Source organism: Oncorhynchus masou, chromosome 17 (genome assembly GCF_036934945.1).
Source record: "Oncorhynchus masou masou isolate Uvic2021 chromosome 17, UVic_Omas_1.1, whole genome shotgun sequence".
In the NCBI taxonomy this organism is placed as follows: Eukaryota; Metazoa; Chordata; class Actinopteri; order Salmoniformes; family Salmonidae; genus Oncorhynchus; species Oncorhynchus masou.
Genome location: NC_088228.1, coordinates 21,166,965 through 21,185,909, shown reverse-complemented (window position 1 = coordinate 21,185,909; position 18,945 = coordinate 21,166,965). Strand labels below are relative to the sequence as shown.

Below are 18,945 nucleotides of genomic sequence, written 5' to 3'. Positions count from 1 at the left end.
GCATGGCTACCATAGAATTCTATAGCGATACGCCATCCCATCTGGTTTGCACTTAGTGGGACTATCATATGTTTTTCAACAGGACAATGACCCAACACCCCTTCAAACTGTGTAAGGGCTATTCCAGGTGAAGCTGGTTGAGAGAATGCCAAGTGTGTACAAAGCTGTCATCAAGGCAAAGGGTGACTATTTTGAAGAATCTCAAATGTATTTTGATTTGTTTAACACTTTTTGGTTACTACATGATTCCATATGTGTAATTTCATAGTTTTGATGTCTTCACTATTATTCTACAATTTTAGAAAATTGTCAAAAATAAAGAAAAATCCTTGAATTAGTGGGTGTCCAAACGTTTGATTGGTACTGTATATCGAATCTTCCATTCCTCTCAAAGATTTTGGAATTGAAATTGTCTATCCTGGAAGCCTGGGTTTCAGACATTAGGAAGTGGATGTTGGGAAATGTTTTACTTTTAAACTTGGTCAAAACAGACATGCTAGTTCTTGGTGGCTGTTTGATCTGACAACTCAGCTTTGTCTCAGGATGGTAAGTTGGTGGTTGAAGATATCCCTTTAGTGGTGTGGGGGCTGTGCTTTGGCAAAGTGGGTGGGGTTATATCCTTCCTGTTTGGCCCTGCCCGGGGGTGTCCTCGGATGGGGCCACAGTGTCTCCTGACCCCTCCTGTCTCAGCCTCCAGTATTTATGCTGCAGTAGTTTATGTGTAGGGGGGCTGGGGTCAGTTTGTTATATCTGGAGTACTTCCCCTGTCCAATTTGGTGTCCTGTGTGAATCTAAATGTGCGTTCTCTAATTCTCTCCTTCTCTCTCTCTTTCTCTCTCTCGGAGGACCTGAGCCCTGGGACCATGCCCAGGACTACCTGACATGATGACTCCTTTCTGTCCCCAGTCCACCTGGCCGTGCTGCTGCTCCAGTTTCAACTGTTCTGCCTTATTATTATTCGACCATGCTGGTCATTTATGAACATTTGAACATCTTGGCCATGTTCTGTTATAATCTCCACCCGGCACAGCCGGAAGAGGACTGGCCACCCCACATATGCTCTCTCTAATTCTCTTTCTTTCTCTCTCTCGGAGGACCTGAGCCCCAGGACCATGCCCCAGGACTACCTGACATGATGACTCCTTGCTGTCCCCAGTCCACCTGGCCGTGCTGCTGCTCCAGTTTCAACTGTTCTGCCTTATTATTATTCGACCATGCTGGTCATTTATGAACATTTGAACATCTTGGCCATGTTCTGTTATAATCTCTACCCGGCACAGCCAGAAGAGGACTGGCCACCCCACATAGCCTGGTTCCTCTCTAGGTTTCTTCCTAGGTTTTGGCCTTTCTAGGGAGTTTTTCCTAACCACCGTGCTTCTACACCTGCATTGCTTGCTGTTTGGGGTTTTAGGCTGGGTTTCTGTACAGCACTTTGAGATATCAGCTGATGTACGAAGGGCTATATAAATAAATTTGATTTGATATGTTTGAACTAATCTTGATGGTTTTACAGATCATCTCAAATTAAATTGTGAATGACTTTTGTGTTACTGTGGACACTGATCTCTCTTTTGACGAACTTTCAAAAATAGTTAATGAGCACCTTATTTCCATCTTCGTAACATTGCAAAAATCGGAAACATTTTGTCCAAAAATCATGCAGAAAAGCTAATCCATGCTTTTGTCACTTCAAGACTAGATAACTGCAATGCTCTACTCTCCAGCTACCCAGATAAAGCACTAAATAAAGTTCAGCTAGTGATAAATATGTCAGCTAGACTCTTGACTAGAACCAAACAATTCCCTGTTAAGGCTAAGGCGGAATTCGATGTTTTATTGCTAATCTATAAAGTGTTTGTGTGTGTGTGTGTGTGTGTGTGTGTGTGTGTGTGTGTGTGTGTGTGTGTGTGTGTGTGTGTGTGTGTGTGTGTGTGTGTGCATGGACTTGCTACTACCTATCTTGACAATTTGGTTCTGCCGTACATACCTACACGCACGCTACGGTCACAAGACGCAGGCCTCCTTATTTTTCTATGAATTTCTAAGCAAACAGCTGGAGGCAGGGCTTTCTCCTATAAAGATACATTTTTATGGAATGGTCTGCCGACCCATGTGAGAGACGGACTCGGTCTCGACCTTTAATTCTTTACTTAAGACTCTTCTCTTCAGTAGGTCCCATGATTGAGTGTAGTCCGGCCCAGGGGTGAGAAGGTGAATGGCAAGGCACTGGAGTGATGAACCCCCCTTGCTGTCTCTGCCTGGTCGTTTCCCCTCTCTTCACACGGATTGTCTGCCTCTGACCCAACTGTGGGGACTGAAGCCCTGGCTTGCTAGTGCTCTCCCATGCCATCCCTAGGAGGGGTGCATCACGTCGTGCCAGGCTTTTTCTCTATACTCGATTTGAGTGAGTTGATCTTCCTGTCTGGTTTTGTGACCCCTCAGGCTTGTGCGGTGGGGGAGATCTTACTGGGCTATACGCCGCCTTGTCTCACGGTAGTAAGTTGGTGGTCTGTTAAAATCCCTCTGGTGGTGTGAGGGCTGTGCTTTGGCAAAGTGGGAGGGGTTATATCCTGCCGGGTTGGCTCAGTCTGGGTGTATCGTCGGACGAGGCCACAGTGTCCCCTGACCTTTCCTGTCTCAGTCTCCAGTATCTATGCTGCAATAGTCTTTTATGCCGAGGGGCTAGAGTCAGTCTGTCTAATCTGGTGTAATTCTCCTGTCTTATCTGGTGTCCTGTGTGATCTTAAATATTGTTAGGTTCTAAGTTCTGGTACAAATACAGACAGACCCCAAACAGGATGTAGCGGCTGCATAGCACAACATACAAGTCACTTAAGCACATATTTATACCTCCTTGTATGTCTTAAGATAAACAATCAGTCTCTGTTGCTGGGCAGGAACTGAGTCTGTTCCTCTTATTGGTACTGTCGTGGCCCAGCCTGAGCCCAGAACCTTTATGGGCAGGGATGTGTGTGTGTGTGTGTGTGTGTGTGTGTGTGTGTGTGTGTGTGTGTGTGTGTGTGTGTGTGTGTGTGTGTGTGTGTGTGTGTGTGTGTGTGTGTGTGTGTGTGTGTGTGTGTGTGTGTGTGTGTGTGTGTGTGTGTGTGTGTGTGTGTGTGTGTGTGTGTGTGTGTGTGTGAGACAAGACTTCAGTTAGAGTGTTATTGGGTGGGCCCCTCTCTCAGAGGTTTATTCCCTCTTCAACTGTTGTCCTCACCTCAACCTCGATGTTGAGTTCCACATCTGTCCTTACTCTAGTTCCACAGAGACTATCCTAGCTTACCAGGAACTGACACTTGACTGTTTCCTTTTACCTACTTCCTTAGCAATATGAATATACAAAAATGCAAGAACATGTCTGGAAAGACAGACACTTGCTATACTTCCCGTTGTCACTGCAATAACACACACACAAGCTCCAACATCCTAACCAATAACACGTTGATACTACTAATAAGCTGTTTATGCAGTTATAAACAGGCTCATTATGTAATTAAAACAAGCTCAAGTCACACAGTCTCCAACAGTATGCTCCCTCTAATTCTCCAATCTCGCTCTCTCGCTCTCTCTCCCTAGGGCCATGCATCAAGACTACCTGGCCTGACAACTCCTGGCTGTCCCTGTCCCCAGTTCACCTGGCCGTGCTGCTGATCCAGTTTCTGCTGTTCTGCCCACGGCGATGGAACCCTGACCTATTCAACATGCAACCTTGTTCCAGACCTGCTGTTTTGATCTGCTCTCTCACTCTCTTTCTCTCTCTCTCTCTACCGCATCTGCTGTCTCAAACTCTGTATTATCGGCTATGAAAAGCCAACTGATATTTACTTCTAAGGTGCTGTGCTGTTAAACCCTCTATAACCACTGTGGTTATTATTTGTGATTAACGTTTCAACATCTTGAAGAACGATTTTGCCTTAATGTCATGTACTCTCATAATCTCCACCGTGCACAGCCCTTAGAGCCTTGTTCTTCTCTAGGTTTCTTCCTAGGTTCCTGCCTTTCTAGAGAGTTTTTCCTAGTGTTGGAATCAGCTAAACTTTGAACATTGAGATATTAAATAAATGATAGGAAAGAAGCATAGACTCAAAGGAGTGAAAGAGACTGGGTTTTATGTTAACTTCTGACATAAAACCCAGTCTCTTTCACTCCTTTGAATCTATGCTTCTTTCCTAACATTTATCATCATCATGATTCTCTGAAGAAATACAGATGTCTTTGGAATGTGTTGGGTGGACGGGAGGAGTAACGTGCTGATATAGGGGAGACAGATGAACATCTGTGGATTAGGTGAAGGAGGGGTTGAGGTCAGGAGGTGAGGTCAGATTCCCTTAAGGGAGTAATAAGGGTTTAATATCTTTTTACCCTCTTCCTGTAGAACCATAAGATGTAAGGATTGAGAGAAGGAGGAGTATCTTACGTGGATGCATATAACTGTGATGGTGAGAAATGTTTTTCTGTCTGAATTACAGCTGTACAGATCCTTTGGGCAGAATTAAACTTGGTTAAAGCTTCTCTAGTGTCCGTGAGTTACTTACTCTGAAAAATATGAACCTAACAGATGGCGTTGTCGGCAGGATTCATCACGATTTGTAGTCAAACCAAAGAGTCCAGATCAGTGGAGCAGAGCTGGCAAAAAACAAGGTAGGCTAGTTCCTATATCTGTTTCCACTCATTTTGACATCTTGGGAGATGAGAATCGTTGGCTGAACTAATTATGAGATGCGGACCTGGAGAGCCTAAGTTTAATTCTATAGGCCCATTGTGTAATGACCGGTCGTAGCTTTGTGGTATATGCTAGTACCATAAAGTATAAAGTAAGTCCCGAGCAGAATAGATCTGTGGAGGATAAGTCTCGTAATTCCCGAGCAGAATAGATCTGTGGAGGATAAGTCTCGTAATTCCCGAGCAGAATAGATCTGTGGAGGATAAGTCTCGTAATTCCCGAGCAGAATAGATCTGTGGAGGATAAGTCTCGTAATTCCCGAGCAGGATAGTTCCTGTGGAGGGTAGAATCTCATAGAAGTGAAGGGAAGTCCTGAACAGGGTAGTCAGGTGGAGAGTAAAACAATAGTGTAACGGTATATAGACCCATAAGAAGGGCAAAAGGCCCAGTCGTAGTGGCCGTGAGAGCGCAGGGTGTGAGTGTGTGTTTTGTGACCTTTTGAGGTAGTGAACCATGGCAGATTATGTGGAAATAGGAAGAGAAGTGTGAATCATTTTGGTGATGTATGTTATCAATAATAGCGATATTGGAGGAATCCATTAAATCATCCGTATTCTCAAGTAATAGGTTCGCAGACGTATATGGTATCGGTTCTAATACAATGTATTAAGTGCTGTGACCAATTATTTATTATCCCGTGAAGTGTGTAATGCTATCTTAGAAAATAGTTAATAGAAGGTGTGTATTATAGACGGGAGTGAAGGAATCTGAAATACCCTGAACACCGTCGGGAGAGTTTAGGGAATAATAACTATTGATATGGCGACAAACGGACCCATTTCTCACATGTAATATAGAGCAAGCAGATTTTACTAAAGCCATGGAGGAGCTAAAAGAAGTGCACAAGCATTCTACCAATTCGACTGGAATATGGGACATTTTTTGTCAATTTTATAAAATTGGACAACATTTTCCTGCTGACGGAGAATTACAATCCAATAAAGAATTCAGGGAGGCAATTATGACTTGGCATAAAGACATAAAACCAGAATCAAAACCTCAATATACAAGTGTTTTGATGTCAGCATTCTATCAACAGAAAATACATCACGATAAACCCAGAATGAGTACGAGTAAACTACTACAGAAGGACTGGGAACGGGAGTGTACTGATAGAATTTGCACTTCTGCTTTGATGGCAGGTTTGAACCCTGTGATCAAAATGGTAATTGCGGGGTTACTAGATTTAATTCAAGACAAGGTTTTGAGAGTGGAATATAACTTCGCTCAACTCGCAGACATGCGAGGGGTTAATAAGGCCATAGAGAAATCCACTAACTATAGTTTCAATGTCCAGGATAAAACTAAGAAACGTAGTGAAAAAACATCAAAGCATTAGGGGATAGCTCCCTGTTTCAGATGTGGGACTATCGGGCATTGGAAGAAAGAGTGTAATACTGGAATACTGGTATACTGAATACTGGAACCTAATGCATTAGCAGGAAATGCCGCTATACAAGAGTTATCTTTTTCAAAAGAACAACAACTAATCGTTTTGAGATGAGCAAGTATGGAACTTTCACCTAGCGGTGTATAGTCTCTGTTCAATCGATACGTGGTTCATAGAGATTACAGTTTCTATGTGATGGAAGAAGTATGAGTTCACGGTTTACCTAACTTTTAGTAGAGTACCGATGGGATAAACAAATAGTCTCACTTGGCATCATTTTGCATTGAAACCATCATTAAAATGGTATCAATTGTAGGTTCTGTGTTGGTACAATACGTGGATGATTTGTTATTAGCGTCAAAAGACAAAGAAACTAATATGCGAGGCAGCACCACATTGGTAGACAATTTGGCGGAACAGGGTTATGAAACCATCGTATGACAAAGCACAACGAGCAAGGCAAGAGGTAACATATTTTGGGGTATTGATTTCTAAGGGCAAGATACCCCGGATCGGGTAGAAACATGGCCAAACACTCCTCGCATGCTCAGGAAAACTTTAGGAGTTTTCAATTTTGTCAGACATTTTGTTTCGTCATTCTCTGAAATGAAAACATTGTAGCGCGATGGTTACGAGAAAAGGGCCAAGAGGAATGCCACGGTACCTTAGGACGGTACAGGCACAGAAACAGTGTTACATAACACGGCTTCCATTACAATGGGTCAAAAAGTAGATTTGTATGTTACACACGCAGTAGCAACCATAGTGGACAGCACGAAAGCACAACATGTTACTAGTGCAAGATCAACAAACTGGGAGTTAACGTTAAATGGGGAAAACGTACAAATGAATAAGGTCGAGGGTGAATCGCATACATGTGACCCAGATCAGATTACTCCAAAACCTAGGCCTGATTTGCAAGAAACAGCATTGGAATCGGGAAAACATTGTTTTCAGGTGGCTAGTTACATGAACACAGAAGGGAAGAGTAACGGGCATTTGGAGTAGTTCATGATTTGGGTACATTGTGGTCACAACGGGGCATGTTAACAGTGACAGGAACAGCAATAAAAAAAATGGTCTGGAGGTAGAGGCATTATCAGAAGCATGTCAGTTACCCAGTAAATGAACAGTCGTGAAATGTGAAGCTCATACTAATCGTACAGATAAAATCGCCATAGGTAATCGTAAAGCAGACAAAATGGTTAAGGCGGCTGCCTTGGTGAGAGAAAGTGTTAGTGAACCACATGTAAATATTGCAGATTCCTTACGATGAGAAATTGGCTAAATTTGCCACAGGAAAACGTGTTTTGGGTTGAAGATTCCATCCTTGCAGGAGGATGGAAATGTTTTGAAGAGGTAGGTAAAATGGTTTCCGAAGGACAGAGAAAGAAATGGAGAAGAAACATTTTAATGGTCTCGAAAGCCTTGTATACTAAAAATTCCTAATGAGAAATGATCAACCTCATTAGAAATTAACGGAACAGGGGGATTTCATTACACAATTCATGAGAAACACCATTCTCTATCGAAATTGTACCATTCATTTAGGATATGATTATTTTTTCGGTAGGGAGTTATAAGAGTTGTAATTCTAAGTTGATTAGTTTTTCGAATTTGTTTATTTTTGATATAACATGTTTATTTTTAATCACGAAAATGACCAGTTCTCGGAGGTTCTGGTCTTTGGGTACTTATACAGTGGTCCTGTGTTCAGGGTGCAAATAGAAAGGAAAATATATGTTAATAAGGGATGACAGTTACTTCAATTGGATTGTGATATATGTATTGCTGATTTCATGTTGTGTTTTTGTTTTGATACAAATTTCACCAATTTGGGATCCTGGAGTGGGAATTCTGCGAGGGGTTAGGATGCTAACTTCATAATCTAGTAACTCTTCCGAGAGATCGCCAGTAGAATATCGCTCGTAGAACAAGGGAGTATGGACAAATTTTGAAAATAGTTTTAGCAGTAACATTATGTTATGACATTTGTCTTAGAGATGTTATTAAGAAAAGGTTAATGTCATAATTCGTCATATATTGTCACTGTTTGTCTGGTTTCCTGAAACAGAAATGTATTGAACCTAACTGTTGTTATGATCTGTGTTTTTTTAGGTTATCATGGAAGGTGACGTCAAATCGTGTCTTAATGCATGGAAGGAATAATTTGACCATAGACAGTGTGTGTAGACCTCAAAACCCTCCCTAACAGGCTGAAGAAAGAGCGACAAAGGCGTGCAATGAGAGAGACAGTGACTTTTACCACTCCTATCTGAGTCCGAGCCATAAACCAGGGCCGGGGTGCTGAGAGCACGTGTGGAGTGAGCGTGGAGAGAGAACAAGCTCAGGTGAGAGACTTGTGTACGTGGGAGAAACGGAAGTATCTCCTTGGATATTAAAATCGGGACATTATCAAGGGCCATGAAATGTGATAGGCAAAAGTTACATGTGCCGTTGGGGAAGTGAACTGTAAACGATATCTGAAGAAGACACGCTAGAATGATAAGTGCCGGATGAAGGGGGGGGGGGTATACGCACTGCTATCAATTTAGACTGAGAATGCATTGAGATACTGATCTTTCTTTACCAGGCCACTAATGACAGGAAAACAGGGTCAAAGGAGGGCTGTAATGAGAAGAGTTATGACCGGCAATAAGAGGTTGTTTATAAATGTATGTTCTAACAGGGGTGATGTGTGCTAAGTTGATAAACTTGAATTTGAGCCATAGACTCAAAGTAAGCACTGAGGTCAGTCCTTCTGAATTTGGGTTGGATAATTGATAAAAAATGTTTTAGTTGTTATTGGGATAGAGTGAGAGAGAATTGCTGAAGCAGAAAATGTAGAAAATGCATTAGGAGTATAGTGTGTTATGGGTTATATGTAATGATGGAGGAGTATCATTCCCAGAGACTGTATATTGTTGCAGGAAGTGGCTCATAGAAGAGGGAGGACAACTAACTGTCCACAATATGGGGATTTAGTTGTACATTACACATACCTAGATCATGGTGAGAGTAGAAGAGATAGTGGTGGCATGTCAGACACTATGGTAAACTTTCAGGACACCTGTGACTCAGAGTTTTGTTAGGTTGGATATTATTCCCAACTCATTTTGTTTTTCTCCAATTTCTAACAGCCGGTGAACATTTGACAAATTGCATGCAGGAGGTATTCTCACGGCAGGCGCTGTAGGGACAGTAACTGAAGGAGCTGTAGGGACAGTAACTGAAGGGGCTGTAGGGACAGTAACTGAAGGAGCTGTAGGGACAGTAACTGATGGAGCTGTAGGGGCAGTAACTGATGGAGCTGTAGGGACAGTAACTGATGGAGCTGTAGGAACAGTAACTGAAGGAGCTGTAGGGACAGTAACTGAAGGAGCTGTAGGGACAGTAACTGAAGGAGCTGTAGGGACAGTAACTGAAGGAGCTGTAGGGACAGTAACTGAAGGAGCTGTAGGGACAGTAACTGAAGGAGCTGTAGGGACAGTAACTGAAGGAGCTGTAGGGACAGTAACTGATGGAGCTGTAGGGACAGTAACTGATGGAGCTGTAGGGACAGTAACTGAAGGAGCTGTAGGGACAGTAACTGAAGGAGCTGTAGGGACAGTAACTGAAGGAGCTGTAGGGACAGTAACTGAAGGAGCTGTAGGGACAGTAACTGAAGGAGCTGTAGGGACAGTAACTGAAGGAGCTGTAGGGACAGTAACTGAAGGAGCTGTAAGGACAGTAACTGAAGGAGCTATAGGGACAGTAACTGAAGGAGCTATAGGGACAGTAACTGAAGGAGCTGTAGGGACAGTAACTGAAGGAGCTGTAGGGACAGTAACTGAAGGAGCAGTACTATTATCGAAGGATGCTATATTGACAGCATGGAATTGGACTACTGCGCAAATGAGGGGTATTTTGAGACTATAGTCATGGGCCATGTTGGAAGTAGCAATGTTAACTTTAGTAGCATTGTTGGGATATCAGTTAATGACAACTCATGTCACATGGATTGGTATCTGGTAACTGGGGGACCGATGGGAGGAAAGGGGATGCGGTTACTCAAATATCACAATTTATGTTGTCAGGAAATGACCCATGTGTTGCAGTGTGTATATCCTCAGGTGAAAGCAGAGATATAACCAAGGGCACGGGATGAATACTGGAGATTGAGTGTACATCAAGAGACACCAGGCTGGGGTGTTGGGACAGCATTGGTTTGGGACACAAATACTCCATACAGTACCTGCAGCGGTAAATATTGTCATGTCTCTCCGTGGGGGGTGCATAGTTCTCACGTGAAGTGAGATCCAGCTGCATAATGGGTGAGTGAAAACATCATGACAGAGGAAGCGGAGCGAGAGAGAGAGACTAGATTCCCCTGTAAGACATACAGATGGGTTGGGTCTGGGAGCTACTTTAAACATCATAGTTGGGTTGGATTAGCTGCTTTATTGGTTAATGCATGATATGATAGAGGATAGAGGGGTAATTGTACTCTGAACAAAATGTTGAAGGCATTGACCATTGATGTGAAAGCACATACTGTACTGAGTTACCTCAAGAGGATGTAACGTTGATTACTTGCACTTGCATATCAGGTGAAATGTAGGAGATGGGGAACAAAGTGAAAATGACATGACTTGGGAACACCTCTCGGAACCTGGGGCCGAAAGGAGAAGACTGGGCGAAAGCATGAGGAAGCTTTGTAGAGCTTTCATTTTTGTGGAAACCATCAGGAAAGTATCCAGGAGGCATAGAGTCGGTTGAAGAGAGAGGGGGAATTGTAAGGGTCGCAGACTTTGGTTTTCATGCATATATAATTATGCATAGCTTATCACATTGTTAATATTGTTATGTTTTATGTATTTTTGTTGCTTTCCAAGTCTTGTGCTATTACTCTCTTAGTAACCAGAAGGGGGAAGTGGAGAAACTAAAAGCTGCTCCATCTGACATAGAACGAGACCGCAGATTCAGCTAGAATTGCATTTTGTTGTGTGATGATAGATGGAAATAAAATTGTGTGATCATAGTACAGAGGCCATAAGTCTCTGAAATTGAAAACCAGTGAATGTTTGTTCATTGTTTGTTCCATTTGTTAGTTTGTTTAATTCATGTTTTATTATCATTGTTTATCCATTTATTAGTCATTTCCAAGTTTATGTAAATTGAACATTAGCATGCTATTGTTCAAGAGGAAAGACTGATGGAATCAGCTAAACTTTGAACATTGAGATATTAAATAAATGATAGGAAAGAAGCATAGAATCAAAGGAGTGAAAGAGACTGGGTTTTATGTCAGAAGTTAATGGTTCTCTGAAGAAAGACAGATGTCTTTGGAATGTGTTGGGTGGACGGGAGAAGCAACGTGCTGATATAGGGGAGACAGATAGACATCTGTGGATTAGGTGAAGGAGGGGTTGAGGTCAGGAGGTGAGGTCAGATTCCCTTAAGGGAGGGTTTAATATCTTGTTACCCTCTTCCTGTAAAACCATAGGATGTAAGGATAAGATGTAAGGATTGGAGAGAAGGAGGAGTCTTAAGTGGGATGAATATAACTGTGATGGTGAGAAATGTTTTGCTGTCTGAATAACAGCTGTATAGATCCTTTGAATTAACTTGGTTAACTTGGTTAAAGCTTCTCTAGTGTCAGTGAGTTACTCTGAAAAATAAGAACCTAACACTAGCCTCTGTGCTTCTACATCTGCATTGCTTGCTCTTTGGAATTTTAGGCTGGGTTTATGCATAAACACTTTGTGACATCTGCTGATGTAAAAGGGGCTTTATAAATACATTTCATTGATTGAATTTGATTGAAATCACTTTTTCATGTGGCCGAAACTGACAGCTGAAAAATAATGTGTTATGAATATCTACAGCAATTAATTGCTGTGGCATAATGCATCTGTGCACTCTATCAACCTCATTGGAAAGGTCAAATCCTCGTTTGAGATTTATGTTGTGATTTTCTATTAATTTAAACAGGTCTGAATTTGACATTTCAGCTGGTGTTTCCAGTGGTCTTCAGAAGGCCTAGCTTTGTCCACTCTCAGCAAATGACAAATGGCTTTTCAAAAAAGGACATACATTCTGACCCTTTCTTTTTCACAATTCCATATACCCAGAACCCCAGAAATAAAACAATACATTTTGTGGAACATGAACCAACAATGGATGCCCTCCAGGAGCTTATTATACTTTACATTTTCTCCAAGTAAGGTATATCCAATCAATTAGAGGTCTTACCTTTGCTGATGTCCTGGTACTCCAGCCACAGCTGCCTCTGGACCTGCTTGTTGGGGTACCAGATAGTGCAGACTTCCTCGAAGCCGTACACTGCCTCTTGTACAAAGTGATTACCAAACTCCCTGAGGATGGAGACAAAATCACTGCGGAGGGTGGCACCGTCCAGGGAGTGGATAGCAGAGCTGAACGCTGTTAGAAAACACAGTGCAGGAGTTAGCAACGGACATGCTATTGACAAATCCATAGTGTCCTGTGTAAAACATAGGAAGGAACATAGAAAAACTATGAAACACATAAATCTGACACACACAAAAAGTACAAATATTTACACTACATGGTATGATGATACTTATTTTTACTACATTCCATACTCAGAATAAATTATTCTGTCTATGAAAATATATATATATTTTTTTCGTTTTTAGTTCAAAAGTAAGTAAGACGCAGCTGCCGGTATTATAAAATACGAAACATAAGCATACTGTACACTTATGCTGCACTTCAATTTCAAGTTTGAGGTAAACATCCTAATGAAAACTTAAGTTTGTGAAATTATGAGCTATGACAGTCATCAGACTGTGATAAAAGTGCCATCTGTAAACTTGAGGCTTTCTTTAAGTCTTAAATTGAGCCTTCATGAATTCCTCATAGTTGAGTCATTAGTATTTACACTTGCTGGTGTTTTCATATCTTTGGGAAAACACTAAATAACATGTACAGCTCTTCAACTTTTCCATTATCATTCAAGAGCCCTAACATTAACATCCCACCACTCACAACAAGCTACTCCCACACCACATTTACATTATGAAGCAACAGTGATGAATGACACAGAACAGTCCTTGTGAAAGATGGTCCTTTGGTATCAGGTGTAAAAAAAAAATCAGTAACCACCCCCCACACACTTCTGTGTCGGATGAAATATGAAGACCTACAGCAGTAATGGAAAAAGAGAGCTAGTAATAGAGCATTCCTATCGGATATGCATTAGTAATGACACATCTATATACAGTATGTAATGTTTGTGTTATATTACAAAAATGTGTGGCGAATTAACACAAAATGCATACAGATACATAGGCTAAATGATACATATGGTAGCCATCAGAAAATAATACGAAAACAAATCCAAAAACCATTCAAGCCCAAATAAACTATTCTGCAACTTTCTGTCAGTCTGAAAACTCATTACACATTCATATAAAAACGTTTTAGCATGTCGATGTGGGCTGTTCAGATGACCAAGCATCACTACATGGTAAAACATTTGATCAAAAAATAAATAACTAAAAAAAGAAATACTCCAAAAGATCCCCAAAAAGAATATATGAAGAACGTCAAGGAGCTCAACAGCAAAGTACTGTCAACAGTAGAGAGCCCTTCTGAGAAGTAGCGCTTCACCAAATACTAGGGATGGGCATTTGAAATGATTTCCGTATTTGAATAATATCATTATATTTTTTTCGGATATCCGGATAGACGAAATACATGTGTTAATACAATTAAACAATGAACAATGGAGATTTGATGGCGTGATTTAGCTGAAATTACTGAAGCTGGAGACTGAAGTTAGAGCAGCTTACCGATCACTGTACCGGTACACATCCCATCTGTCAACAGCACACCCAACAACCTCATTCCCATACTGTTATTTATTTCTTTGCTCTTTTGCACCCCAGTATCTCTACTTGCACATCTATTACTCCAGTGTTAATGCTACATTGTAATTATTTCGCCACTATGGCTTATTTATTGCCTTACCTCCCTAACATTGCTACATTTGCACACAGTACATAGATTTTTATATTGTGTTATTGACTGTACATTTGTTTATCCCATGTGTAACTCTATGTTGTTGTTTTTGTTGCACTGCTTTGCTTTATCTTGGCCAAGTCGCAGTTGTAAATGAGAACTTGTTCTCAACTGGCCTACTTGGTTAAATAAAGGTGATATTTTTTTTAAGGAGCGCTGGTGCCCTGCTTGTTTCAACAGAAGGGTGGGGGAGGGGCGATAGAGGAGCAGGCGCTGGTGTGTGTGACAGTCTATATGTGAGGGAGCGCGAGAGAGAAAGTATGGTGTCAAATCCGATTCAAAAGTCGAGCAGGTTTGAGATGGAGCGTGTGAGCGAGCAAGATGAAACATCATTGCAGAGCAAATACTTGAGTCGAGTGTGCAGAGGACGGATCCTGCGAACGCAGGCCAGCGTGGTGTGCGCAAATTCAACTTGAGAGCTTGCGTGTGTTGTTTTTTCCTCAGTACTCCTTTGAATGCCGTATGTACTGATTTAGTTCTAAATTGCCATCATCAAGTCCATCCTCACCTCCTCCTTCACTGCAACATATTGTACAGTCTGCTGACTCCAGGGCAAGGAAGCGTGCAGGAAAGATCATTGCTGACCCCTTCCACCCCCTCTTCTCCCCTCTGGCAAACGGTTCAGGTCAATCATCACCAAAACCTCCCGCCACCTGAACAATTTGTTCCCCCATGCCGTGGTCCTCACCAACTGGCCACCTGGTACACGATGATCCTCTCATCCATAGACATCGCATTCTGCACTATTCATACACAGACTATGCACCCTTGCACTATCATCCCAGAACTACACTTTGCACTAACTGCACATCTCATACATGCATAGTTTATGTATGTGGATCTGTGTCAATTCTGTATCTATATATTATTTTTTTTGTATTCTGTTTATCATCTGTCTGTACATTCTGTTTATTGTGGCAGCACCATTTCACAGAGTCAAATTCCTGTACATGTGAATAAAGCTGGTTTATCATATGTCAGTTAACATTCTATTATTTGGGACTAGTTATGTTCTGTACAAACTATAGCAGATTCTCCCTTTTGTGTCTTCATATAATTAAAAATCCCCGTGTGTGTGTGTGTCCTTGGGCTCAAGAATTCTCTTCAGTCATTGTCACACATTCCTATAGGCAGGAACACAAACAGGAAGTACCCATCTTAAGGACTGTCTGACCAATCGGAATCCATGCTTCAAGATTGTTACCATCACACGGGCAGGGATATGTTCCGGGTTGCCCCTGAGAATAACACTGATGTACAGTTGAAGTTGGAAGTTTACATACACTTAGGTTGGAGTCATTAAACCTAATTTTTCAACCACTACACACATTTCTTGTTAACAAACTATAGTTTTGGCAAGTCGGTTAGGAAATCTACTTTATGCATGACAAGTCATTTTTACAACAATTGTTTACATACATTGAATTATAAGTGAAATAATCTGTATCACAATCCAGTGGGTCAGAAGTTGGACATCTACCATCCTGTGGGTTTTCAGTCCAACCCTAGTTTAACACACCTGATTCTACTAATTAGCTGCTGGACAAGACCATAACAGAATGCTTGTAATAGCCAGTCACAACACTGGACTGGCCAATTTGCTTGTTCATCCAACAATCCAGTGAAAGTGACCAATATAAGGTTTCTAGACACGCACCTGCCTTTATTAAGCCTGCCCACCTGAAATCCAAACCAAAGGTGTCTTGAGTGAGAGTAATTTTAGAAATTGAGAGCGAAAACTTGACAATGACAAGTGACGATTGCTGGTGAACAATTTAATTCATTCAAATAGATATTTTTGTTTACATTACTATATGTATTTTTGATCTGTGACTGACGTTCTGCTCGCTCAAAGTCACACTTGCAAGCTCTCATGTTTAATTTGCGCTCTCAACTGCCCTGTGCACTCGCGGGACACGTGTCCTCTGCTCACTCGAACACATTCCTTCTCTCTACCCAGTGTTTGCTTGCGCAATGATGTTTAATTTTGCTTGTGCGCTCCATCTTGTGTGCGTTCCGACTGTTGAATCGGATTTGACACCATAGAAAGTAGCCAAAACGACTTGCGCTCGTTAGACTAGCTTGTTGCTGTCATAGGTTATCTATCATACCATCTGGTAGTGCCTGTCTTGACTGCATCAAATCAATGAAAAGAAGGTAGATAGCTAAAGTAGCCAAGCTAAGTTGGCCAACTAGCTAGCTAAAGTAGCCAAGCTAAGTTGGCCAACTAGCTAGCTAAAGTAGCCAAGCTAAGTTGGCCAACTAGCTAACTAAAGTAGCCATGATAAGTTAGCCAGCTAGCTAACAAAAGTAGCAAAGCTAAGTTAGCCAGCTAGCTTACTAAAGTAGCAAGGCCAATTGATGCTATTTTGCTGCTCTCCCCTGTCCTTGTCTAAAGGAACTCCATCCATATGAAACAACAGCCTACATGTTCATTGATCATTGTAGTATACTCCTTCCCATTTAACCAACTTAATTCCATAACTTTAATTATATTTTGCATTGATTAGAAATCTTCCAGTTTACTTGTTCCACATGGAGCCTCTGACTGTAGCTCCACTTTGATTGACTGACAATAACAACAAGCTACACGTGTCAAACGTGTAGTAGGGTACCGGTGCGTCTTTTTTATGGGGCGCATTCATAAATCCTGTCATAAAAATATTACAATTTAGAATGTAATGGTTTATCCTTGTAGGCAATGTTGCAATGCAGACAATTGAATTACATTTTAGACAAAGCGTTTAAAAATATATATAATAATCAAAAAACATTAAACTCTCCCAAGTAATCGTATACTAACTTCCGTTTGGATATTTCAATATTTGAATAACCATTTCCATCCTTACTAAATACTTATCAGCAGGGCCTGTCAAAATCTTTTGGTTTACCTCCGATACAAAGCTATGTGGATGATGATAGCTTATCAGACCATGAAGGGAGGCTGTGCTAAATCATGGCTAAGTGATGCTAATGTGGAATGCTTCAGGCTAATGTAATGTGCCACATTTTGACTTGACTTACACTGTTGAAGTGTGTACGTTACTCACTGCATAGAAGATTAAGATTACCCTGCATTTATAAAATCCTGCTTAGAACTTTTAATAAATAGAACCCTTTAACAATGAGTTGGTTACCTTGAGAGAGTACCCACTGGTTCAGTTTGACGTGGAACAGGATGGACCTCAGCCGCCATTGCTGGATGAGTGGGTACCCAGAGACCTCACTGTAGTTCACCATTCCTGTAAGAGACACAACATATCATCAGCTATAATTTTCCATTCCAGATAACAGTGCTTCAAAGCATAACATGAAAGAGGTAGATTAACAAAGAAAATAACTAATGTTAGGACAGATAACTTGTACTGCACATTTGCAAATAGCAATTGTCTCTTATGCAACATACAAACAATGGCTGTCGGTAACAGATCCTTAATTCACTCTCTGATGGGTTGGAAAAATACTGATCCACACAAAAGACAACCATCTAATGGTATCAAGCACTTTGACTTGATTACTAAACCACCAGATAACAGCATAGAGAAAAATCATTCACATTCTGCCTGCCTACAGAGGCTTGACAAAAACCTTAATTGGTTAGTCCATCAAAAATGTTTTTACAGATGCCTTGCTTCTTATGGTAATGATTGACTTGGTCAGCTTGTTGCGGAAAAGAACAAATCATTGATGGCACGAAAAGCATAACAATTCTGGCTATGAAAATACATTGGGACGTGGCAACATTCATCATCCAAATCCCTTCTCCAGATGAGATGAATCATTGCTATTCTACCTCTGGTTTCGGTGCGAGTGAAGATCCCTCACACATCACCATATGTAGCATTGGCAAGGTGATAAATCATCTCATCTCCTATGGCAACTGTCAGCAATGCTGAGCTGTGAAAGATATCACACCCCTATGTCAATGTAACGTTCCCTTCATATTTGAAACATCTGGAAGATATCAAAAGCCACAACATATCCTTGGAGCTTTGGGAGCTGCTACGTCGTCGGGCAAAACATCTGTGAGACATAAAAGAGCACATTCAGGATGTCATGGAGTAATTCACAACTGTATGAGGACATGTCACAAAATATCACCCTTCTAGAAGGCAACTACATGTTTTGACACCCAGAGGAGGACATACACTGAAAGATACATTTTATTCTACTGAAAGTACTACTGAATGAGAACTGTAGTATTGTATTGTCAATGTGATATCCTATTGGTATTGAGTGATTAATGCCAGAACTTACCAATTCACGACTGTATGAGTACCTATCATGCTTCTGAGAGATACTAAAATATATATCTTGTGTTTTCATTAGTGAAAAGAGAGCTGTGTTGTCCTATTGATATTGTGTGGGTAATTTGTGTTCCCCTGTAAAGAACACAAATACTGTGTAGAGGATCATTGTCTTTCAGTATAAAGAAGGGGTAATGCATGTACTGTATTTGTAATTCAGCTAGAGAGCCAAGTGAAAATTGTGCCGGTAACCGTTCTTTTTTAAAGCTATTCTCTGGAAATGAATCGCTTGGCAGTGGCTTGACATATCGTATGAACTTGATGAATAAGGCTCTAAATGTGATGTTCACGCATTGTCCTCACCTTGAACAACATTCATTTATCCCTTCTTATGGGAAAACGCTCCCCAAACAATATAATTCCTGGTTGTAGGCGCAGTGCTGCACCGTACCCGTCCCGTTATAATATTAATAACAAGCCAAAACATATACAGGCTATATTCTTTCTTTTCAAAGGCCTTGTCTCCATTTACCCCTTGG

General features: G+C 41.2%; 1 protein-coding gene across 9 annotated transcripts in view; it reads right to left on the bottom strand.

Annotated features, from left to right (window-relative positions):
- LOC135558687 (astrotactin-1-like) overlaps nucleotides 1-18,945 on the bottom strand; it is a 247,105-nt gene that overhangs the window by 89,351 nt on the left and 138,809 nt on the right. For all 9 annotated transcript variants that reach the window (XM_064992716.1, XM_064992721.1, XM_064992717.1 and 6 more), the window contains 2 exons: nucleotides 17,297-17,401; nucleotides 12,348-12,536 (listed from right to left, as the gene is read on the bottom strand). In XM_064992716.1, coding sequence (XP_064848788.1) covers nucleotides 12,348-12,536; nucleotides 17,297-17,401 — 294 coding nt within the window. The remainder of the gene's footprint in view (nucleotides 1-12,347; nucleotides 12,537-17,296; nucleotides 17,402-18,945) is intronic.